This window comes from Ovis canadensis, chromosome 17 (assembly GCF_042477335.2).
Source record: "Ovis canadensis isolate MfBH-ARS-UI-01 breed Bighorn chromosome 17, ARS-UI_OviCan_v2, whole genome shotgun sequence".
Lineage (NCBI taxonomy): Eukaryota > Metazoa > Chordata > Mammalia > Artiodactyla > Bovidae > Ovis > Ovis canadensis.
The window spans coordinates 17,765,249-17,791,064 of record NC_091261.1 but is presented as its reverse complement, the minus strand read 5'-3'; the positions used below and the strand labels follow the sequence as shown (position 1 = coordinate 17,791,064).

General features: G+C 36.3%; 1 protein-coding gene across 5 annotated transcripts in view; it reads right to left on the bottom strand.

The window, feature by feature from the left end:
- The window catches only part of LRBA (LPS responsive beige-like anchor protein), a 748,427-nt gene that overhangs the window by 165,618 nt on the left and 556,993 nt on the right, over window positions 1-25,816 (bottom strand). For all 5 annotated transcript variants that reach the window (XM_069556712.1, XM_069556716.1, XM_069556715.1 and 2 more), the window contains exons 45-46: window positions 12,170-12,310; window positions 11,027-11,146 (exon numbers count right to left, since the gene is read on the bottom strand). In XM_069556712.1, the coding sequence (XP_069412813.1) occupies window positions 11,027-11,146; window positions 12,170-12,310 (261 nt within the window). The remainder of the gene's footprint in view (window positions 1-11,026; window positions 11,147-12,169; window positions 12,311-25,816) is intronic.

The window sequence follows — 25,816 nt, the reverse complement described above, 5'->3', positions numbered from 1 at the left end:
AGGTATATCATTTAACTTACTGATGCATTAAAAAGAAAAGGGTTAAAAAGATGTGGTTAAATCAACAAATCTGTAAGTTATGTACAAAAGCAAGGATGAACACAAATACAGTTCAGTTAGAGTGTGAGTGTTCTACATTGTTACAAGAGAAGTAAGGCAGCTTGAGCTCACTCTAATGTGGATGTGAAACAGAGAGAGACTGAAAGAGACTGCCAAAAAAAGAGAGAAGGAAGAGAGAAAGAGAGGGAGAGGGGGAGAGAGAAGGAAGAAAAAAGAGAGGGGAGACAGAGAGAGGGAGAGGAAGGGGCAGAATGAAGAGACAGCAAGAGGAAGAGGGAGGGAGGGAGGGAGGGAGGGAGATACGTGTGCCAGAAATGCGGAAAGGATGTACAGAAAAGGGCAAGATTTTAATTCTACTGTCTTTTAGCATTATTAAAATTCTGAATTATTTAAGTTTGTTTGAAAATAGGAAGAATAGATGAAGAAAATAAAACTGTCAAGTCATCCTAACTTAAGCTTTTTCTCTTAAATACTTCAAGAAATACATATCCAGCAACTATGTTCTACTAACTGTAGCTAAACATTTTCTTATAAATGGTTCTAACGCTGATGCTATCAGCATCTGTGGAATGTATTATGGTAGAAGACATGCTGATAGAAGAGAAAAAAAAAACCTAACTTATCTTCAGATCACAGCCCCTGGGGTTCCTGAAGTAGCGGAGGGCAAGTCAAAGGTCTCATGTTTAACAAATCTCACAGTACACACACAAAACTATTTTCTGATCATCTCTATTTTGTATTATTACTTCTAATGAACAGATACACATTTAACACCTTTAAGGGTTATTAAAGCTAAAACCAATTCTGCATAATATTACTGATGGTCATTTATTTTTTAAATACTATTTAGTAAACTCCTAGGATTTAATCACATTCTATTTAATTTTAAGTATGGAATATGCTGTACTGATCTTACTGATTTCATAACAAAATTTTGCATTCATCACTACTGACACACAAAAAGTTATAAGATAGATTTCATTCATTCAACCAATTTTTATTGATTTCTAACTAAATGCAAGGCATTGTTCTAAATGCTGAGGTTACCAACTGAACAAAACAGAAAGTCCCCACCTTTCACAGAGCTCTAGCTATGGAGACATGAAATAAACAAACTAATGTATGTATCATGTCAAATGGTGGCAAACATTATATTTTTTTTTTTAAAAAAGGCAAGATAAAGGGATAGAAAATGATGGTGGTTGGGCAGTGTTATTTTAGAGAGAGTTCAGGCACGTCCACTCTGAGGAGGTGACATTTGAGCAGGGACCTGAATGAGAAATAAATAAATAAATGGGGAAAGTGGTTGTGGCAGAGAGAACATTACATGCAAAGCGACCAGAACAGGAGCAGGCTTGGGGGAAGCGGGGGGGGGGGGGGGGGTCAGGACGGGGAACACATGTACACCCAGGGTGGATTCATGTTGATGTATGGCAAAATCAATACAGTATTGTAAAGTAATTAGCCTCCAATTAAAATAAACAAATTTATATTAAAAAGAAAAGGAGCAGGCTTGGCATTTTTGAAGAGGAACCACAACAAAGGCAAGTGAGGCTACAAGAGGGTAAAAAGACATGAGTTATCAGTGAAGCCACTGAACAGCACAGGGCTGCGCTAAGAAGCTGAATTCTGGTCTAAGCTGGATGGATGGGAGCACAGTATGTGATCTGACTTATATAACAAAGAGATTATTCTCGCTGTTGTATAGAGAAAATCCCACATGGGGAGCAGGTGAAGTGAGAATTTATGGTCACTTGCGCGAGGGTCCTAGTGATGGACGTGGTGATACAGGTCAGGTTCTAGACACATTCTGCAGGTTGATTAGATGAGTAATGAGGTGTGTGTGCGTCCGGGAGGAACAAAGATTCCAAGATTTCTAAAGGGCTGAGCAAACTGGGTAAACAGTGCTATCTTTCACTGGGATAGCAAATGCGGGTATTAAATGGGACTTTTTCTTCAGGGTGGAGAGGTGAGTACAGAGTTTGATATTGGACATGTTCAGTTTAAAACATCCATAAACATACACATAGCTCAAAGGGAACTAGATACACAGCTCTAGAATTCAAGCGAGAGCTGAGAGGTGAGGTGTGCTCACCCAGGGAGCAAATGTGGACACAAAAGAGATCTAAAGACAAGACAAAAGGTACTCCAGTAATTTACGGTGTGAAAACAAGATAATCCAGTGAAGGAGACGGAGAAAAGAAGATAGTCAAGAGAAGGTAGGTTGGCTCCTTCACCAAGCAGAGGAAATGTTACAAGGAAAATGAATCAATTAGTTGTGTCAATAATGCTGACAGCTCAAGTACCACGAGAACTGAAAATGTGCATTTGATAACATGTAAAGATTGCTGGGAGAGTATCAGTAACCTCAGAGATGCAGACGACACCACCCAAATGGCAGAAAGCAAAAGAAGAACTAAAGAGCCTCTTGATGAAGGTGAAAGAGGAGAGTGAAAAAGCTGGCTTAAAGCTCAACATTCAGAAAACGAAGATCATGGCATCCAGTTCCATCACTTCAGGCAAAGAGATGGTGAAACAATGGAAACAGCAACAGACTTTATCTTCTTGGGCTCCAAAATCACAAGGCAATGACTGCAATCGTGAAATTAAAAGACGCTGGCTCCTTGGAACGAAAGTTATGACAAACCTAGACAGAGTATTAAAAAGCAGACACATTACTTTGCTGACAAAGGTCTGTATAGTCAAAGCTACGGTTTTTCTAGTAGTCCTGTATGGATGTGAGAGCTGAACAAGAAAGAAGACAGAGCACCAAAGCATTGATGCCTTCACACTGCGGTGTTGGAGAAGACTCTGGAGAGTCCCTTGGACAGCAAGGATCAAGCCAGTCAATCCTAAAGGAAATGAACCCTGAATATTCATTGGAAGAACTGATAAAGCTGAACTTTCAATACTTGGGCCACCTGATGCAAAGAGCTGACTCACTGGAAAAGACCCTGATGCTGGGAAAGATTGAAGGTAAGAGGAAAAGGGCATGACAGAGGATGAGATGGTTGGATGGCATCACCAACTGAACAGACGTAAGTTTCAGCAAACTCTGGGAGATGGTGAAGGACAGGAAAGCCTGGAGGGCTGTAGTCCAAGGGGTCACAAAGAGTCAGACATAACTGAGCAACTGAACAACAACAAGGCTGCTCATCAATGATTCTGACAAGACTGATGTTGGTAACGTGGTGGAGAAGAAAGCTTGATTCGAGTGGGCTTGGAAGATGGCAGGAGCTAAGTGGAGATCAAGAGACTAGACAATTGTTTTGAGGAGTTCAAGATAAGCATCACCTAATATTTCTTCTTCTCCTACAGGCCTGTGACACGATTCTGAACTGGATGATAGTGTTCTGGTTATTCAAAAAATATATCTATGTGTCAAAAACTGAATTCACACATTTGATCTATGCACCAGCTTCAATATAATTCATAGAATAATTATTTATCTAGGCATCCAGTCTAAAGAATCACCTTTATGCCTTCCCATCCCTTAACAGTCAACTAGGTGCCAAACCCTGGTGAATTACTTTTAACTCATCCCCTGAATTCATCTCCTTAACTCTTCAACAAGTTGAGGCTCTTATCGTCTTTACCTTTAACTGTCATAGCCTTTAATATCTCTCCCCACCTCTAAGTTCTCATCCATTTATCCCATTCCATGGATCTACTTTCCATACTGCTGCCAAAGCACTTTCTTTTTATAACAGAGCCAATTAGTGCAAAATCGTAAATGAACCTTCATAGGCTAAAACAGGGGAGAGGAAAATATAGCCCAGGGGTCAAGAAACTGCAACCTGTTTAATAAATGAAATGTTATAGGAACAAAGTCTGTATACATATAGTCTTGCACTCCAGTGGTAGAGGTGAGTAGCTTGCCAGAAATCACATGGACTGAGAACTGAAAACTATCTTCATATTACTGAGGGCCTTCATATCAGACCACAATTGCCTTTCAGTGTTTTTCCCTTTCTGTGGTTCCTACATACTAGGGACATAAGACCAATCAGCAAACAAACAAGCATTCGCCAATGTGCTAAGTATTTTCTCTGAATTTTCTTTGTGTCATTTTCTTGCTCAGAATACTCTTTATCAAAGCATTAATTTAATAAATCTTTAATTTAGGGCCTACTATATTCCAGGCATGGTTTTAAGCACTAGAGATAAACCAGTGAGCAAACAGTCCAAATTCCTGCTCTTATGGAGCTAGTATTCCAGTAGGATAAGATATAAATAATAAACAGTAAGGACATGCATGTCAGACGGTGAGTGACTCAAGAAACACAGCACCGAGAAATGAGTTAAGCTGCACGGGATGAGGGACATACTTCTAAATAAAGAGGACAGAGAAGGCTTTCCTAAGAAGGTGATACCCGTGCAAAGACTTGAAATGGCTGAAGAAATTCATCCATAAGGCTATCTGCAGGAGGTTTTCAGGTGAAACGAAAAGCAAATGCTCTGAGGTGGAGTTTGTGAGGAATAGCTAGGAGGGCCTATTTGGCTAAAATAGAGTGGACAAGGGGGCACACGGTAAGAAGTGGTCAAGGTGTAACAGGATTGTGGAGGGGAGGGGTAGCCGCTGTAGTGTCTTACACTGTAAGGACTTCAGCTTTTACTCACAACCAGGAAACCATTTACTAAGAAGGGGAAGGCTGAGAAGAGCAGGTTTAAGGGAATGAAGATCAGGAATTTGGTTCTGAATGTGTTATACATGAGAGGGCCATGCTGAGGAGCATGTCAGGTATCAGGAGAAAGGTACATGCGAGAGACGTAAATCTGGGAGACAGAAGACTCTCACAACCTTTAAGATACAACTCGAATACCACTTACCCTATGAAGTCATCACAGCCCACTTCTTCCAGGAAGAATTAATTCCATTCTGTTTATATCTTAGTATAGTACTTATAACTGTCTACCTTGTATTAAAACATAATTTTATATGTATCTGTTGTTCTCACCTGGAGTATGTGACATAAAGGACCATTTATTTTATCCTTTTAATCCTAAATGTTCTGTGCTATCATACATATTTTTATATGATGAAATTATCAGTAAATACTGGCTTAACTAAATGTGTTTGGAGGGAGTTGAATTCACCTGTCATGGAAAGTTTTCTGACTGAAGGTAGGGAGCTGGTAGTTAGGGAACTACTCCCTAAACTAAATTCTCTACATACATGTCCAAGTTAAACTTAATTTCTCTCTCATCTTAGCAGACAAAATCAGTCACCAAATCCTAGCAGTTCTCACTTTTTAAATATGTCTCAAATCCACCCACATTTCTCTAGTAACATTGCCGTGACTTGAGTTAAGCCTCCACGGCCTCTCACCCCATTACTTTAACAGCTTACTTGCTGCCTCCACTCCTTCTCATGGTGTAATGCGTGTTCAAACACCAATCACAGTCATCACCCAAACCACCACAGCCCTTCTGCTTGAAGCTTTCCAGCATTCCCCCGCTACCCCCGGGATAAAGTTCAGCCTCTTTACCGCAGCTTATGAGGCACCTCATCACAGCCGTGGATTTCCTCCTTCCTCTCCCTTCTCCTCACTTCCGATCTCGCCTCCATGAAGCACAGAGCCTTTATCACACTGAATGGCTGGAATGCTGTTACTGTCAGCCCTCCCTTCAGTGCACAAGTTTCCTGAAGGCAGCTCTGTCTCATTCGGTGCTGTATCACGACCGGAGCATAAACTTCAAAATAAAAACTTGAAACATAAATGCTGTCTTAGGATTCCACCAGACTTCTATTCTACTACCAACTTTTAGCACAGGTTATTTTAAGATATATTTTGGCACTAAATTCCGAGCTTCTAGAAAAGTGTCATCAATAATCTCCATGGAATCTCCTGTTCCCACTCTGAAACAATGAACCTAAGTGACACTTATGACTCCCTCCACTTTCCAGCCCTGATCTGTCAATCATTTCTACAGGAGAGAAGAAAAAGATTTCAAACTGCGGCAAGTCAGATGGTATTTAATCATCACATTAAATCTATTGACACTAAAAGTGTCTGAAATGAGTATGCTGCCTGGAGAGAGGGAGGGAAATCAGTGGCAATGAACTACCTAGAAAGGCTTAGCTTTCTGCCTAAATGTTTAGATGTGATTGCCTTATGAAATTCACGCAAGCTTTACAAGCCTTAGTTGCTCCACAAAATCTGGTCATAATGGTTCAGGCTGAAGACAGTAATCTATTTTGCACCTCAGTTTCTAAACTTAAGTGTTTTTTTTTTTAAGACTTGAAACACAAGCTCTTGCTGGGAGATTCTAAATTATTATTTATGCCAGAGATGATTTTCCAAACCAATTTTAGCACTTTCTATTTCAGCCCTCAAGACTAGCTACTAATGCTACTACCTGTCAGTTCATATTTAGATGGAGTACACCATCAGAAACATCATTGCTCAAAGACGATGAAGGAAATCTTCCTTCTACATGCAGAAAGCTATCTCTCAGTGTGATGCTGAAACAATGCCCTAAGTTGGCACTGTCCAATGGAGAAGCCACTAACTATAGTGGTCATGAAACACTTGAAATATGGTTAGTCCAAGGACAGACCTGTTGTGAATATAAAACACACAGCAGATCTCAAAGAAGACGTAGTATAAAAAATAAGAAGAATGCAAAATATCTAATTAATAATTTTATATTGATTACATGTTGAAATAAAAATGTTTTGGGTGTATCACATTGAATATATTCTTAAAATCAATTTCACATGGTCCTGTTGACTTTTTAACATGTGACTATAAGAAAATCTAAAATTATATATGTGATCATAATTATGATTAATGTTACATTACTATTGGACAGTGTGGTAAGCCTAGAGAACTGATCAATACTTCCAAACTTTTCATCCAAATGGAATAAAAAGTATTATTGAGGGTCAGATCTGAAACGGATCCACCAATGATGCATAGAAATACAAATGATACCCCCAATTTTAAAATGGTAAGACATGCCAAAAGTGAAAGGCCGCTTTAGTAAAATCGAATAATGTCTCTTTCTTCTCTGAAATAAAAAGGAGTATTTGAATCTTTATTTCTTAGGAGTAGCGTTTATTTTTCAGTAAAGCTACTTGAGAGTCCCTTGGACTGCAAGGAGATCCAACCAGTCCATTCTAAAGGAGATCAGCCCTGGGTGTTCTTTGGAAGGAATGATGCTAAAGCTGAAACTCCAGTACTTTGGCCAACTCATGAGAAGAACTGACTCATTGGAAAAGACTCTGATGCTGGGAGGGATTGGGGGCAGGAGGAGAAGGGGACGACAGAGGATGAGATGGCTGGATGGCATCACCGACTCGATGGACAGGGGTTTGAGTGAGCTCCAGGAGTTGGTGATGGACCCAGAGGCCTGATGTGCTGCGATTCATGGGGTCGCAGAGTCAGACAGACTGAGCGACTGAACTGACTGATTCTCTGAGTATTAGTATAACACAAGAAATAGGAACCCTAAGATATTATAGAGATAGTTCCCCTTTAGCAAAAAAGTTAAGTACTAGAAATGTTATCATGTTATTCTTTTTTCTGAAAAATTTTAAATAAACTATCGACCTCACAATATTTCACTTTTATAAAACCTTATGGAAACATTAGAGAATGTATATTAATCCAGCAAGGTATACTTTAGAATCCACTCAATACAATGATTCCTACCACCCACTCACATACTTCACTATCCTCTCTTTACTATTTAACATATCCCTAAGTATTTCTAAAAACTCTAACAAGACAACATAAATAAAGATCAGACTATAATTAATATGATTCCATCTGAAATACAACATCATATCTTAATGAAATGTTTATAGCATCATAGTGATTTAAATGTGCTTTCTTAATACATTCATTCTTACACATTAATTATAATAATTTAACATGCTTTATAAAGTGCCAGAATGTAACATGAAGAGGCAAGATCAAAAAGTAAAATATAAAAAGAGACAAGATTAAATCCCTCTTCAATTACAGGAGGACCAACTATAAGGAGGCTCTTTAAACAGCCTATTAATATAACCTAAAGGTCCGTCTAGTCAAGGCTATGGTTTTTCCAGCGGTCATGTATGGATGTGAGAGTTGGACTGTGAAGAAAGCTGAGCATCGAAGAATTGATGCTTTTGAACTGTGGTGTTGGAGAAGACTCTTGAGAGTTCCTTGGACTGCAAGGAGATCCAACCAGTCCATTCTGAAGGAGATCAGCCCTGGGATTTCTTTGGAAGGAATGATGCTGAAGCTGAAACTCCAGTACTTTGGCCACCTCATGTGAAGAGCTGACTCACTGGAAAAGACTCTGAGGCTGGGAGGGACTGGGGGCAGGAGGAGAAGGGACAACAGAGGATAAGATGGCTGGATGGCATCATTGACTTGATGGACGTTAGTCTGAGTGAACTCTGGGAGTTGGTGATGGACAGGGAGGCCTGGTGTGCTGCAATTCATGGGGTCGCAAAGAGTCAGACACAACTGAGCGACTGAACTGAACTGAACTGAACTGAACTGAACCATTCATTGTATACTTTACAAAGTATTACATTCGGAAGTATACTAAGTTGTAGGGTTCAAATTACCTGGTTATCAATATAGAAAATGGAGTAATTTATCAATGTCCTATCTACCTCACAGATATTTTATGATTTAAAAAAAGAAACGAAAAGAAAATTCGGAAAATATACATATTGGTTAGAAGAGCAAGTTTCACCCTTGGGTTTCACCCAAGGCAGTCCTGAAGAAAATTCCTATGCATCTGAACATAAGGACATGGTACTTAAAAATAAAACAGTATTTCTAACCAGGCTCCCTTCAACTTGACACTTGGAATTTTTAATTCTACTTAAAAAAAAACTTTTCCCAGGATTCCCCTGGTGGTCCAGTGCTTAAGACTTTGCCTCCCAAAGCAGGGGGTGTGGGTTTGATCCCTGGTTGGGGAGTTACGATCCCACATGCTCCATGGCTAAAAAAAAACACAATATAAAACAGAAGCAATATGACAACAAATTCAGCAAATACTTGAAAAAATAAATGGTACACATTAAAAAAATCTTAAAAAAAAAAAGCAACACAACTTTTCCCTTAACCTTGTACTCTATTTCTTCATTTGGAGGCCCTATATAACGAGGCCAGGAAGCTAAAAGTCAAGCAGCACAACAGCAAGAACTGGAATTCTAGTAGTTTTCTAGTATTGGGGGCTGTTTTTATCAAAGTCTGCAGGACATTCAAACAGAAGCAAAATGGATTTGAGCCATTATTTGTGAAGAAACAAGAGTAAGGAGAAAAACAAGGAAAGAGAAGGGTAAAGACCATACGGTTTGGGGGGACTTGTTTTTTAATGCTATAGCTGTTATGTGTGGATTTATTTTTTATTACAAGTGAGGTATTGTAAAGAAAATCTTTGGAAAAATGGAACCAGACATGCACTAATTAAAGAAACATCAGAGAAAAAGGCCAAGATTTAGAAAAAAGAGACAATGAAACTACAAATATCGATCACGTATCTCCTTTCCAAAAAAGCATTAATTAGGAATGCCTACTACAGAGAAGGAGAAATTTGAAAATATCCACTACCTCTGTTATAGAGTAGAATTCAAATTTATGATTTCATTCATGTTTACATTTCTATTACCAAACTTAAGTATGAAGCTATAATTTGGTCATGAGATGTTAAAAAAAAAAAGAGGGAATGTAGAAATTTAGAAAAATTTTTCGTTAAGTGTTCAGTTTGACAATAGAACGTCAGTCTTATCAATGTTTTCATATGTCTGTATCTCTTATTATATCTCGAAGAGCTCAGTAATGACATAGCTTTGAGATTAGAAGTAGAAACAATTATTAAATCTATTAACTATTCTGATTAATTGCTATCTAATTATCCATTGATAATTATCTAATTATCCATTAATCATTCTTGAGGAATATGATATATAATTTCAAGAGTATTTCAGAGTACATTATTTGTGATATCAAAAATTCCTATAGATGTTCCAATATAAAAGATTAAAAAAAAAGATTATTTCTACATATGATGAATCTTCTTCAATAAAATACCTTGGATATAAACAAATGTTATACTCTACGGTAAGATACAGTATGTGAACACATTTTTATAGATTGTAATGTAATACACCTAAAAGTAAGATGAAATTATCTCTTTAATGAAATTTTTAAAAGTACTCTATAGTAACATAAACATAAGTAAGGCAACTTTTCTTCTTTAAACCCAGGTATTTCTCATATTACTTATCATATAATTATACATATAATTATTTATATAAAAAAGTCACAGTTCTTTATGACGCCATAAGGGACTTCACAACTATAGACAAATCTCATTTTACTCAACTGCATCTACACAGTATCTTTCAGAAAGAAAATAAAATACAGTACTTCTGAGGTTAGAAGCAAAAATAAGTGTTATATTAGCAACTGTGCCGAGTTTTTGATCTTTTTATAGTACTGAACATACATATAGATAGAGGAACTCATTTCCTGTATATAACAATTAAATGCAATTCTATACCAAGCAGAGTCAGGTATGCATTTAGAACCAGCAGCAGGTAAAATATGATTACCTTAAGAACAGAGACAGGAAATTGCTAAAGTCAAATGAAATATGTTAAGAGTCTGAGATCTCTCTCACAGTATTTTTCTGACTGTATTAATTTTATTTATTGATTTTGGAATTTCACTGAGCATGCTGCCTTACATACCTACTATTATATTCTTCCTTTAAAAAAGATTCCAAAAAGGAAGGAAAACAACTGTTCCACAATTAGAGAGAAAGAGGAGACATTCAGACAGACAAAAATAGACAGGAGATAGAGAGAAATCGTTTACAGTAGTTCCAGACCATTTAACTAAGGTCTCATCCTTTGAGGCTCATCTTTAGTAAATAAGGCTGTACTGCAAGAGAGAAATTCATTCAGCAAGAAACACACTGGATATAATAACTGCAAAGTGAAACATTTTTGTACCTTAATATCCGATGTATCACGTTGACTGTTTCGCCAAGCTCTGGAAATTGAGGAAAAAGTTCGATCTGCATGATCAAACTTCCCTCCTTGTAAATTTAGGAAATAAGTTGTGAAGGGTTCCTAAAAAAATAAGCAAGTTAAAAACTCCATATGCATATGTTTCCTCATGTATAAAAATGTGGTTTTATAAATCTGTATATTTAAATACGTTATGATAAATAGACATTAGCTAGAATTATGTCCTAGGCATAGACTGAGAATTATACCTAAACTATTACATTAAGGTTCTCAAATTGTTTCAGAAGTATTTCCAAAATTTGGTATTTTCAATATTTTTCAGACTCCTTTCCTTTCCAAGAACAATTAGTAACATTCAGACATACACTAAGACTGCATTTTTCTTCATAGTACAAAGAAATAGTCCAATATATAATTTTCCTATTGTTATGGCTCAATATTTAATTTATGATTAAGAAAAGAAAAATGTTTGGAAGATTTAAAAGCCTCCTCATAGTTAAAGAACACTTAAACACATATTAGTGGATAATTGCTCGAAATTAGCTAAGCACTATAAATTACCTCTAGGATTTATGTCTGCCTGTACCCTTCTAACAAGCTTAAATTAATGATGTGCTGCTAATGCTTTCCCAAAGAAATTACTTTCTTGTAGATGAATCACCTTTCAATTTTACAGAAACACTTCTGGCTTAACCAATATGTTATCAATACACAGCAGGTCTTGGTGTAACTTACAAACACACTTATTCCACTTGGGGCAAACGAAATGTTTGAGATATATGAGTATACATCTTTGTTAAGGGAATCTTAGTTTTTATTTTAATAGACTACATTTAAAATAACATACATTGCAATTCAGAGTCTGGTAAGTTATCAACCATTTGAAGAGGCAAATTTAAGAGAAAAATTCATGCAATTCCAGGTGATACATTTTTATGGCCATACTATAGTAATACGTTGTACAATACAGACCAAATCGGATACAGGAATACTTATATAAATAGAACTTCAATCACTGAAAAAAATTTCACCCTTCAAAAACAATGCTGACGATTTTTAATCAATGCATATTCTCCACAACATTGAATTTTCTTATCCATGGTTTATTATTCAAATCGAACTTACTATTCTTAGCAGCCATGCAAGAACAAAACTTGCCGTTGAGTAATGAGTACCATAGTGGAACTTCGGAACTTGATCATCTTCCCAGGACTCATAACGCTCTGCAAAGAATGCTGCTCTTTTTGGATTCAGAGCTCCTATTGGCTGCCAATAGGGAGGAGAAAAAAAAAACCCACATAAATATAATTGTCCTTTATTTCTTTATCTTTTCAAATATTATTCTATTAGCAAGTGTGACAGAGAAGGCAATGGCACCCCACTCCAGTACTCTTGCCTGGAAAATCCCATGGACGGAGGAGCTTGGTAGGCTGCAGTCCATGGGGTCACTGAGTCAGACATGACTGAGCGACTTTACTTTCACTTTTCACTTTCATACATTGGAGAAGGAAATGGCAACCCACTCCAGTGTTCTTGCCTGGAGAATCCCAGGGATGGGGGAGCCTGGTGGGCTGCCGTCTCTGGGGTTACGCAGAGTCAGACACGAATGAAGCGACTTAGCAGCAGCAGCAGCAGCAAGTGTGAAAGTGAATTAAAAATACATACCATTTAAAGCAGTGTTACAGAGTGGATGGCAGTGTAAATTTAACTTTCAATGCACATTAAATATATACACATAAGTGAAGGGAGAAACCTGTCATTTCTCAGGAAGTTGGTTTCATTTGAAAAAAAGTCTTAAATCAGCCCAGAACAAGCATTTTCACGAAGATAATTACATGAAGTGAGTATTAGCTATATGATACTTTGGAAAGCACCTCTAAAATCCTACTTAATTCATCAGAAGCAACAACCAGAAACAGAATCTTGAAGCTAAGGGATTAACATATCACAGATGCTGAGAAGATGGAACAAAATTTGAGGAGGTAGGGGGTGAGCAGAAGTGCAAGAAAGGGACTGCATGAAAAAGAGATTAAATGAAAATCTAGGATTTTCTACTAAAACCAGAATTCAGAAAATAAAAACATGTCTGTATGAAAATTTTTTTTAAATATGTAATACAAATAGGATATCAGACAGAATATGAGCTTGTACTGGAAAACAATACATTACAGCCAAGGCCCCCAAAGCAGTATGGCCAAGTGATGAAGAGTCTGCACTTACTGGAGTAATAATGGTAAACAGTAAGAAGGCTGTTTCGGAAAATAAAATGACTAAGTACATAGAGAGACAAACCATGCCTGACAATATTCAATGAATGTTATTATTTTTAAAGTAAATTTTTAGCACTGGGGTAAAATCTGAAGAAAACAATAGCCTATAAGCCCTCAGAATATTGACTGGCACAAGATAAGAGCTTAAGAAGTGTTAGCTGGTATCATTATAGCTACTGTTGTAATTCAGGGAATATATGAACTCCACTAAACAGAAGGCAAAAGGCAAAATTTTGTGTGACCGTGCACATGTACATCTTCTTCGGAAGATACAAAGACATTTCCAGATTCACAAAGGGGTTTAAGGCCTTCAAGAATAAGAAACAGTTCATTCTCATAAAATAATCCAATCTCCAGGAAATCTCTATTCTTTATGTAAAGTATAAATACCAATACACCAAAAAATATGCAAGATTACTTTCTTTAATAAAAATCTATCAATTAGCAACTCCTCATTTATATGAGAAAGAAAATATCTGACCATTTATGGGAGAAATATTAAGCTGAAATTTAAAATACTGGTTTTAAAATACATGTATTCAGAAATATTCTATTGAAAATGAAACAAAGTTTTAAATGAGTTTTAAAACTGCTTTTCATGTTAAAAAGTAATTTTAAGCAACATTTTAAATGATCATTTTGGCCATCTTTTTCAAATTGTTAACTATCTTTTCAAAACTGCAATTTATTGCTCGTACCTTTCATTCTCTTTCAATAGGACAGTTTCAATTGACATTTTATTTTAAGCCATTTTTTTTACTTTACAAGCAAAATTAAAAAAACCTTTAGGTGATTATTATTTTAAATCAGTATCACAGTATACCAATTTAAAAAGGCATTTTTAAAGCATTAGTTTCTGTACAAAGGAATTAAGTCTGATTTACTAAATTTATGCCAGTTAAAAATGGAACCGACTCCAAGAAATCTTTGTTATAGAACCCATTTGGAATGCCTTTAAATGTATTTTCATTGTTGTCCCTGAAGACTGAGCCATGCAAAAGGAAAGAAAGAAGAAATAAAATCACTGGAAGACAAATTATGTGAATTAAAAATAAAATCAATGCTCTGTTTGTATGATTCTGCAGCATATTAAGTATTCACTTTATCTGCTCCTATTTTTATTACTCTCCAAATGAGTACACCCCCAAAATCAATAGTTATAGAATCACGTTTCTTGAATATAATGCTAAAACCAATTAGGATTGATTTCACTAGCATTTGAAAAAAAAAAATGGCACTGTGCAGAGATCCATATAGGTAGAACCCACAGTATTGATTCTGGCTGTTATTGTTATAGTTGGTTTCTGAAGCCTGCTACAGGACAGCTATCAAGACATACCACATTTATTTGCAAACATATAAGAAAGAAGTCCCCAAATAAAAGAAGGTTAAAAAAAAAAAAAAAAGACCAGTGGAGCTGTGCAATGACAATGATACACTATCAGCTTACTCAGAGAAGTTACAGTGGGAATACACACATTGAATTATACATTACGAGAAAGCGCTGATTTATTGTGGTAATAACATCCACCTCATTAAAAGATTCTGCTTTGCTGCAGTTGGAAGGCTACATATTGTTTACTGCTATAAATTAATGGCAGTGCAAAGAAGACTGTGGAACCGTCCTAACAATAGATCTGTAATGACAGTGCTGTATATCACAGCTTCCTCAGCAGCTTCATAATAAAATGGAGACAATGTATTGAGCTAATACATTCTACCATGCTGGCCCATATTTTTCTGACAACTGCTTTAAAAGATGAGCTGAATCCAACTACATTATAATGCTGCGAAACATTTAACTAAGAAAGAGTCAGTCATACACCAAAGTGCATCAGAGCATTTTTAAAACACTGTCTAAATCAGCATTTCAAGATGTTTATTCATCTCTGCAAAAGAACTAAAAGTAAATGCTGATGGGTCCTCTTACCTACACAGTATATTAAGAGTAACGAATGGAGGGCAATTCTGGAAGATACCTAGTATTATCAGCCTACAAAAAGCTCTCTGTACAATTTAACTGTAAAAGCTTGACCATATTATTTTTCAAAATCAGCAAATCGATTAAAGGAAGAACAAAAATACTGGTCATTTGAAATGGTCATAACTTCTTGGAAAAAATCAATAAAAAATAAGTATTGATTAGAGAGGTGTAACTCAAATTCATAACCAGGTAAATATAAATAGCCCTAGGATACAAAAAATAATTTTAAACACTACAAAAAGCTAACAAATAGATCTATATAACTATATTTATATTTAAAATTATTTTTTAATTGAAGAATAATTGCTTTATAGAATTTTTTTTTGTTTTCTGTCAAACCTCAACATGAATCAGCCATAGATATACATATAACCCCTCCCTTTTGAACCTCCCTCCCATCTCCCTCCCCATCCCACACTCTAGGTTGATTCAGAGTCCTTGTTTGGGTTATTTTTTAAATCTACAAAATAATAACAGAACCTTAATCACAACAAGATGAAAAAGTGGTTAAAATAAAACGGAACGATTTAGAGGCTCAGGAATACCAACATTAAGTATTTACATTTAAAAAATGCAAATAAGAACTTGGATTAAAATAGGAATAGGCAAATGAAAGAAAAAAAGAACACCGGAACTCTTGAAAACGTATAAATAGCAAAACAAAACAAAACTAATTCCACTACCCATAGGATATATTATTAATTTCACAAATAGCAAAATTGACAACTGTGGTAGATTCATAAGTATTCTATTTTTCTTGTCTGATACCTTTCAGAATAATAAATGCAAAGCAAAACTTCCTAAATCAGGTTTTTAAGCATATCATGACAAAACAATTTTGTTACCACTTCTGAGAAGTAATTTTGCTAATTACTGGAGATCCAGAAATACTGCATATAAAGTACCCGGTTCAGTGTTTGGCGTACAGTATGTTATTTGTAATAATAACTATTGCTATTTTCAGCTTATTTGATCAAGAACATTTAAGAAAGAAACCATTAAAAAAGCTTAGTGAAATTAATGTTGTCTATTAGGAGAGAATGTAATTAAGCATCACAATCATTTAATGCAATAGCAATACTGTGCATTATCAGTCAGAAGCCTAATAATACACAGAAACCCCAAAACTGCATTACCCTACTTCAAGAACATGACATAAAACAGAATTATCTTTCAAAAATCCAAAGGGCCTCTAAATCTTACTGTGAAAAGCATATGAAATGTCAAGCAAGTTACAATCATCTAGAACTATATTAATTAAAAACAAAGAGTATTGGATTCAAAGACCCTTACAACCACCCAATACAGACTCTTTCATCTGATTACTAGTAAAAGTTAGTTGTAAAAAGAAAAGAGTGTACCGTTCATATATTCTAAATTTTTGCTTTCTTTTTAAAATTTTTAGGAAATCGCACCTGAAGTTATCTAATTAATAATCCCCAGGCTATATTTTGTATTTTATAAAACATTATTGTGCGTTCTCACAGTACATGTGAGCTAGGCATCCCTATTTTAATAATGAAGATAATAAGTACCCTGAATAACCGAGCTCAAAATTAACAGAAATCTAGGAGACACCAGGCTTCTGCAGTGGCACTGATGATAAACAACCTGCCTGCCAATGCAGGAGATTAAAAAAGCAGGGTCAATCCCTGCATCCGGAAGATCCCCTGGAGACGGGCACGGCAACCCACCCCAAAGTTCTTGCCTACAGAACCCAAAGGACAGAGGAGCCTGGCGGGCTAGTCCATAGGGTCACCAAGAGTCAGGCAGGACTGTGGAGAACCCAAAGGACAGAGGAGCCTGGCGGGCTAGTCCATAGGGTCACCAAGAGTCAGGCAGGACTGTGGAGAACCCAAAGGACAGAGGAGCCTGGCGGGCTGGTCCGTAGGGTCACCAAGAGACAGGCAGGACTGTGGAGAACCCAAAGGACAGAGGAGCCTGGCGGGCTAGTCCGTAGGGTCGCCAAGAGTCAGGCAGGACTTTGCCACTGTTTAGTGGCAACATGGACTTCCCTGGTGTTTCAGGTGGTTAAGCGTCTGTCTACAATGCGGGAGACCAGGGTTCGATCCCTGGGTCGGGAAGATCCCCTGGAGAAGGAAATGGCAATCCACTCTAGTACTATTGCCTGGAAAATCTCATGGACAGAGGAGCCTGGTAGGCTACAGTCCATGGAGTTGCCAACAGTTGGACACGACTGAGCAACTTCACTCTTACGACTTTACAAGCAAGCGGTTATGTATTAATTTATCATGGAAGCAGGACAGGCCTGTAGATACCGAAAAAGAGCAATTACAAAGTGACCCCAGGAAAAGACAACAAAACGGTTGAATTCAATACCATACGAACCCAACATGTCATAGAAATGTCAGGCTAAATTTTTAAAAAATTGTTAATTATGTATAAGGAAAACATAACAAAATGGTTGAACTCAATACCATATGAATCCAACGCTACAGAAATGTCAGGTTATATAAACAAATGTTAATTATGTATAAGGTAATCGATATTCATGAACAAATTAAACAAAAATAATTCAAATTCAAGAGGATGGACTGTTAGGAAATGTGACATCATAAACGATGGTCATTCCTGGTTAGAGAATAATGATTTGTCTTGAGAAGATTATACAAAATAACTCTGGTAAACAGATTAAAGGGGCTATTCTGATGACAATGTGACTGTTTATTGGATATAAGTGAAGGATCTAAGAGTCTTAGATATATTACCTTCCTATATTTATAACAATGCCTTAATATACAAAACCATTAGCAATCCCAACTTACAGATGAAAATAACAAGTCTGGGAAGAAGTTAGATGACTGTCAATAGCTGAGGCGAGATTCAGAGCCGATTCTAACTAGACTGACTATTAAATCCTAGAATAATTTGAGTTACGTGGATTAATGAAAGTGTTGGTGCTGAATCTATAGCACCACTGGAATCCTTTCGTGGGACTTTTGGGTTAAATGCTCTTTTGAAAAATAATGGTATTTATACTTTACTCTTACCTATACCATGTATGTGCTTGGGCTTCACAGGTGGCTCAGTGGTAAAGAATTCGCCTGCCAGCGGAGGAGAGGCAGGAGACCTGGGTTCGATCCCTGAGTAGGGAAGATCCCCAGGAGCAGGAAATGACAACCACTCCAGCATTCTTGCCTGAGAAGTCCCATGAACAGAGGAGCCAGGTGGGCTACAGTCCATGGAATCACAAAGAGCGGGACACGACTGAGCAACTGAGCATGCATACACATGTAATACAGCGGATATTTAGCAGAAGGTTTCGCAAATGGGGGACAGGGATGAATATTTTGTGTTGGGGACACTGAAAAGACACTTGGCAAAACTGCTTTTTTTTTTTAAAAAAAAAATGAATACATAAAAATAAGCATTGTCATCAAAGTTTATTGCTTCACTTTCCTTTTTTTTAAAAAAAATTAACTTTATTGGGGTATGATCGCTTTAGAATGCTGTGTTTTTACTTTTCTCTTAATTTTTTTGTATTTATATATCCATATCTACGAACACAAATGAAAGCCTTTAATTCCTTGTGTTGCTAAAACTTTTTAAAGAAGCCAATGAATTCTGTGCATCTCTACCACCTGCCTTCCTTTTCCACCTACAAGGAGAAGAAAAGAAAAGAACAGCCTGTATCATTTAAGCAATGCTGCCTCCATTCGGGGGTGGAGCCACTATTGTGTGTCAGTTGTAGCAGCCCTTTTATACGAATATAACAAACAGACTGATAAGCATTTTAACTCAACATTAGTTTTCAGGGTATTTCGTCATATGCTATATATGGCTGAAACAGCTTGGCACTTATCTTCACACACTGTACATTTAATTTAATATCGCAGAGAAAAAGTTTTATTGGCAAACTACTATAGCTTTTAAAGTTAACAAATAAGCACTTTTTTGTTTTCACGTACCAGAGGATTTTTTAATCCCTTGAAAACAAGCTCTCTTCCAAGTAACATTAAACATATACCCACTGTATGATTTCAATTTAATAAACATATCCTGGGTAAAAGAAAGTATTCCATTCTACTTATTGTACTTAACTGAATCTAAATAATTTCAAAGGCTCACACTGGTAGATTTAATATTATTCAGCTATAGTTCATATTAAGTGATTTTTCAGTATAGTTATTTATCTGTTTGAGAAAGGCACATAAATCAATTAAAATAATCTGATAATCCAATGCCCATGTTGAGCTAAATACCTGGAAGAAGCCCCCCAAAATCTTAACAATCCAAGGTCAACTAAAAAAAAAGTAATTATGAAAATGACAAACATCCAAGAGGCTCAATATTGTTATAACAAAATTTATTTATTCACAGATAGACTCATACATACACTTAAAAAAAACCTAGGACCATTAAAATCTGGTCCAAAATGGTGACGAGAGGCTCCTGAACTGACTTCTTGCCACAGACAAATCTAAACTTAAGCTACACATGGAATAATTCCCTCTGAAAGAAATCACAAGTTAAAGATGCATATTTCAAACCACAAAGAAACCACTATATTTTTTAAAGGTATAAATAACAAGCCACAGTGAAGATAAACTGAAATCATAAAACAACCCAATCTGAAAGAAAACAGGTAAAAGGAGATAAGACAGAAAGAACTGATATAAGGGATAAAAAACAAGTGGAAAGAAAATGCATTTAAACTGACTATACAAAAATTTACATTAAATGTAAATGGTTTCAACACCCCAACTAAAATGTAGAAATTATTAGAATGGCTATAAAAGCAAGACTGTATTATATGTTTCCCACAAAAAAAAATTAAAAAAAAATAAAGTCATAGACAGGTTTTTTAAAATGATAGAAAAAGATACTATAAGTAATAATAATAATAAACTACTGTCATGTCTGTATAAATATCAGAAAAGGTAGACTTCAGGACATGGACTATCATAGGTGTGATGGGAGATACTGCTGCTGCTGCTAAGTCGCTTCAGTCGTGTCCGACTCTGTGCGACCCCACAGACGGCCAGCCACCAGGCTCCCCCATCCCTGGGATTCTCTAGGCAAGAATACTGGAGTGGGTTGCCATTTTCTTCTCCAATACATGAAAGTGAAAAGTCAAAGTGAAGTTGCTCAGTCATGTCCGACTCTTCGCGACCCCATGGACTGCAGCCTACCAGGCTCCTCCGTCCATGGGATTTTCCAGGCAAGAGTACTGGAGTGGGGTGCCAAGATACTACATGAAGATAATAACAGTTTATGAAGAAAGCATAGCAATCTGAAATGTGTATGCACTATCTTAGTTTCCTAGGGCTCCTATGATAAAGTACCACAAACTGGGTGACTTAAATTAATAGAAATTCACTGTCTCACAGTTCTGGAGGTTCGATGTTCAAATAAGGTATTGGCAGAGCCACGTTCTCTTTGAAGCTTCTAACAGAGGATCTTTCTTGGTCTCGTCCAGCTTCTTGTGGCCTCAGGTACTCTTTCCCTTGCAGCAACATAACTCCCAATTTCTATTTCCATCACTGCATGCTGTTCTCTCCTTTGCCATTTGTCTTACCATAATATTTTCATCTTCTTATGAAAACACCAGTCATGCTGAAATTAGGCCCACTTTAATGATCTGATCTTAACTTCATTCCACTTGCAAAGACCCTATTTACAAATAAGGTCATGTCCACAGGTGCTAGGGGTTAGGATTTCAACATAACTTTTGGGGAGACATAATTCAACTCATAACATATACCCAAAAACAAATGCTGAAAATACATATAACAAAAAATGAAAGAAGTGAAAAAGAAGATACAGACAAATCAAAATTATAGTTGGAGATGTCAACATTTCTCACTCAGTAATCAACAGAATAGGTAGATAAAAAATTAGTAAGGAATATTACTCAGTCATAAAAAAGAGTGAAATAATGCACCGACATGAAAGGACCTAGAGACTGTCATATGGAGTAAAATAAGCCAGACACAGAAAGACAAGTATCATATGATATTGCTTTTATGTGAAATCATATATTTTTTTTAATTAAAAAAGGGGTATAAATGAACTTAATTAGAAAACAGAGGTAGAGTCACAGATGGAGAAAACGAACTTATGTTACCAGGGGATAAAGGGGGAGAGGGATATATTGGGAGATCTGCACTGATGTAGACCCACTACTAGGCTGCAGTCCGTGGGCTCACTAAGAGTCGGACACGACTGAGCGACTTCACTTTCACTTTTCACTTTCATGCACTGGAGAAGGAAATGGCAACCCACTTCAGTGTTCTTGCCTGGAGAATCCCAGGAACGGGGGAGCCTGGTGGGCTGCCATCTATGGGGTTGCACAGAGTCGGACACGACTGAGGTGACTTAGCAGCAGCAGCATACCCACTACTACACATAAAACAGATAACTAATAAGGACCTACTGTACTCAGCACTCTGTAATGGCGTATATGGGAAGGGAATCTAAACAAGAGAGGATATATGTATATATATAACTGATTCAGTTTGCTGTACCCCGAAACTAACACAACACTGTAAATGAAGTGTCCTGCAGTAAAAATAAAGTTAGTAAGGATATTCCCAACGTAGACCATGTTCTAAGCCATACACCAAATTTCAACTAACTTAAAAGAAATCACAAAAAAGTGTGTTTTCCAATCATAATGGAATTGAACTAGGAAGCAACAAGAGAAAGACATGACAAACCTTTAAACCTGTGGAAAGGAAACAACACTCTTCTAAAGAATCTATGGGTCAATGAGAAACTCAAGAATCTATGGGTCATAAGGAAAATCAGAAAATACATTGAATGGAATAAAAATGAAAACACAATATATAAAAATCTGTTGGACCTTACAAAAATCAGTGTTCTGAGGAAAATTTGTAACATTTAATGCTTGTATTAGAAAGAAAAAGAAGTCGGAAAGGAATAGTTTAAATCTTCCACTTTAAGATACTAAAAAAATAAAAAGAAGAGAAATTAAAATTGAATCCAAATCAAGTAGAAAGAAAAATAGTAAGGGAAACAAAGCTGAAAACACCACCAAAAAACACAATAGAAACATACGAAACCTATAGCTATTATTATCCTTAATGATGAAAGAGTAAATGCTTTTCCCATAAGATAAAAGAAAAGGCCCTCTCAGCACTTATGGTCAGCATTATATAATGCAGTGAGTATTCATGTGGATATGCAGGAAGTCCCCAAAAGTGTACAAAAAAGCTGCTAGTATGAATAGTTGAGTCAAACAAAAGTTGTAAAACACAAGGTCAATCTAAAAAAATTCAACTGTGTTCCTATAAACTTTGAAGAGTTTGAAATGAAAAAAAAAAAAAAGAAAGAAAGAAAAATTTAAGGATAAATTGAAATTTTTAGCATACAACACTAAAAGCCAAGAAACCTCAGGCAGAAATTAAAGAAGACCTAAATGAATGGAAGATAAACCATATTTGTGGATTGAAAGACTCAGTATCGCTATAATTTTTGGTAAAAATGGCCTACCAATTAAATGCAAGCCCAACCAAAACAGCAGAATTGACAAGCTGATTCCAGAAAACCTAGAGTAGCCAAAACAAGTTTAAGAAAGAAGAAATAGCTGGATTCACATGACCTCATATTATGACTAACTATAAAACTACATACAGTAAACAAGACAGTGTGCTATTGATACAAGGATAGATTATTGACCAGAATAAATTCTAGAAATAGACCTATACATATACATCCAATTTAATCTCAGTAGAGGTTCCCAGATAATTCATGGGAAAAGACAGTCTTTTCAACAAGTGGTATTGGAAGAACTGGACTTCATTTGTAAAAAAAACATGAACCTCAACTATTATTTCACAACTATAATACATGATGTTGCTGTTGTTCAGTCGCTCAGTCATGTCTGACTCCTTGCGACCCTGTGGACTGCAGCACGCCAGGCTTCCCTGTCCTTCATCATCTCCCTGAGTTTGCTCAAACTCACGTCTATTGAATCAGTGATGCCGTCCAACCATTTCAATCTCTGTCACTCCCTTCTCTTCCTGCCTTTAATCTTTCCAAGCATCATGGTCTTTTCCAATAAGTCGGCTCTTTGCATCAGGCAGCCAAAGTATTGGAGCTTCAGCTTCAGCCTCAGTACTTATAATGAATATTCAAGGTTGATATCCTTTAGGACTGACTGGTTTGATCTCCTTACTGTCCAAGGGACTCTCAAGAGTCTTCTCCAGAACCACAGTTTGAAAGCATTTATTCTTTGGCACTCAGTCTTCTTTATGGTCCAACTTCCACATTCGTACATGACTTCTGGAAAAACCATAGCTTTGACTACACAGACCTTTGTCAGCAAAGTAATGTCTCTGCTTTTCAATATGCTATCTGGGTTTTTCATGATATAGACAAAAATAAGTAGCACCAGCTGCAACAATACCAGAGGGTAATAATAGTTATGTTTGACACAATTTGTTCTTAGAAAAGTCAAACCATCGTCAGGTAATAAAAAGCATGTAATGAAAATCAGAAGATTTTAACTTTTTCAGTAGGACATTCTCTCAAATATTAATATATACATATATATATGTGAATTTACCAGTCTCTTGGCAATAATCCTGTGAATGGTGCCCAAAACATGCTTAATAATCAATTATTTGACTAAACACATTTAATATAATCAGGGCATTATAAATAAGTGTTTATGTTGAATAAATGTGCTTACTCTAATAAGTGGATTTGGAGAATAAAGACTTGGACAGGAATGTGGACATGTGACTAAAAGATACATTAATACATTACTTATTTTAAAAAGCGGACTATTACACATTCCCATAAATTAAGTTTTTACTGTCACAGGGAAATACAAGAATGAAAAGTTAACATAAGGATATAAAGAAAGCTACAAATGTATGCAGGCTTTTAAAAATGGTTTCTTACTATATTTACCCTCTTAAAAAAATGCCCCAGCCTGAAATTAGAAGGACAATTTCAGTACTTATTGAACATAAAGTTTTTTTCAAGGTGTTTCAAAAAAATTTTTATACAAGTTCATGGTAGGTATATGCTCCTTACTTGGATCTACCCTGGTACTCGGAGCACTAAACCAAGAAAACAGGAAGTATGACAGGATAAAACTGGTAACATCATGTAAATAAAATAATTTATTTATAAATAAAAATAAATGATCACTCCACACCACAGTAACTTAACGATGATTTGAGAATAAATACTTAACTTTGAGAAGGATTACTGGACTGGCAGTGTGTTGCTGGTACATGTCAAGATTATTCATCTCCCTGACAGTAATATTAACCACAATCCATTTCAGTAACTTCAGTTTATCATTTTCTGACTAATGTTAAAAAAACAATGTCAGTGAAGGTTGCTTAAACTAAGTGTGGGCTTAACCCCTGTTAGAGTCATAAAAAAACTTCCACAAGGTAACTTCTAGTAAAAAAAAACAAATCTGCCATACATAGTACTAATAATTAAAAGATGCAAATTGTAAAAAATAGTTTGTGCAAAACCAATGGATCATTATCCTAAGTTAAAAAAAAAAAAACTGCAGCAAATCCTCTAAACACACCAATATATTGCCCCATATATATGTATGTGTGTATATATATACACCTATATATGTCCTCATTTTGCTAAACTTAATTTTAAATTATGGGCAAAGTGTTGAACAGCCGTACTTTAAACAAAATATATCACACTGTACATGTAATAATTTAAAGTTTTGAAAGGTCAGTGTACTCACGAAAAATTTTCTTCAGTATTGTAACAAATACTATATAAAGAGCAGTCTGCTATTCAGGGACCCTCAGATGAAGTACTCTGCTACAGGTCCTTCCCAATAAATGGAGGCAGGCGGACACAAGCCTATTTAAATCCAAAACTTTCCTACTCTAGTTACTGAATTTTATCTTTCCAAGCTATACCTCCTTTCATTTTGGATATGCCTTTTAGAAAGCATCTGTACTCACTCTCGACATTCTATAGTAATGTTTTCTTTTTCTATTAATGCAATAGCATTTCTCTATGAGGGTATTTATTCTGCTTTGCTTTTAAGGCTTCTGCTTCTTAAATTGTCTTTGTTTCCTCTGGTTTCTTTTATTGTTCTATTCAATTTAGTCTCTACCGTCCTTCACATTGAAGGCTGTCTTTAAATGCTTGCTAGTACTTGGTCGTATCTTCATTTCTAAGAATGAGGCACAGAAGAGCTGACTTCAGTCACTGAGTGTAAACAGAAATGTGACTTTTAAGGAAGCAAAATCATATAGGCTCCAAGTAGGATCCCTAAAATGTCAGTACATTTGAGGTCTTTTCATTGAGACAATCAGTATGTCCCAAGAGTAACACAATTTTCCGCCTCACATTTTGGGGCTGGTATAAGCCTGGCTGTCGGAGTGCTGATATCATGACAGCAAAGGGGTCTGGGGGCCTTCACCCTTCAGTACTTAAAGCCTTCTGTTAATCCTCCTGCTTTCCATTCCTTACTCTTCAACTCCCCCTCTGCTGTTCTTCCTGTTCTCCAATCAGAGACTTGTCTGGTGCAATTTC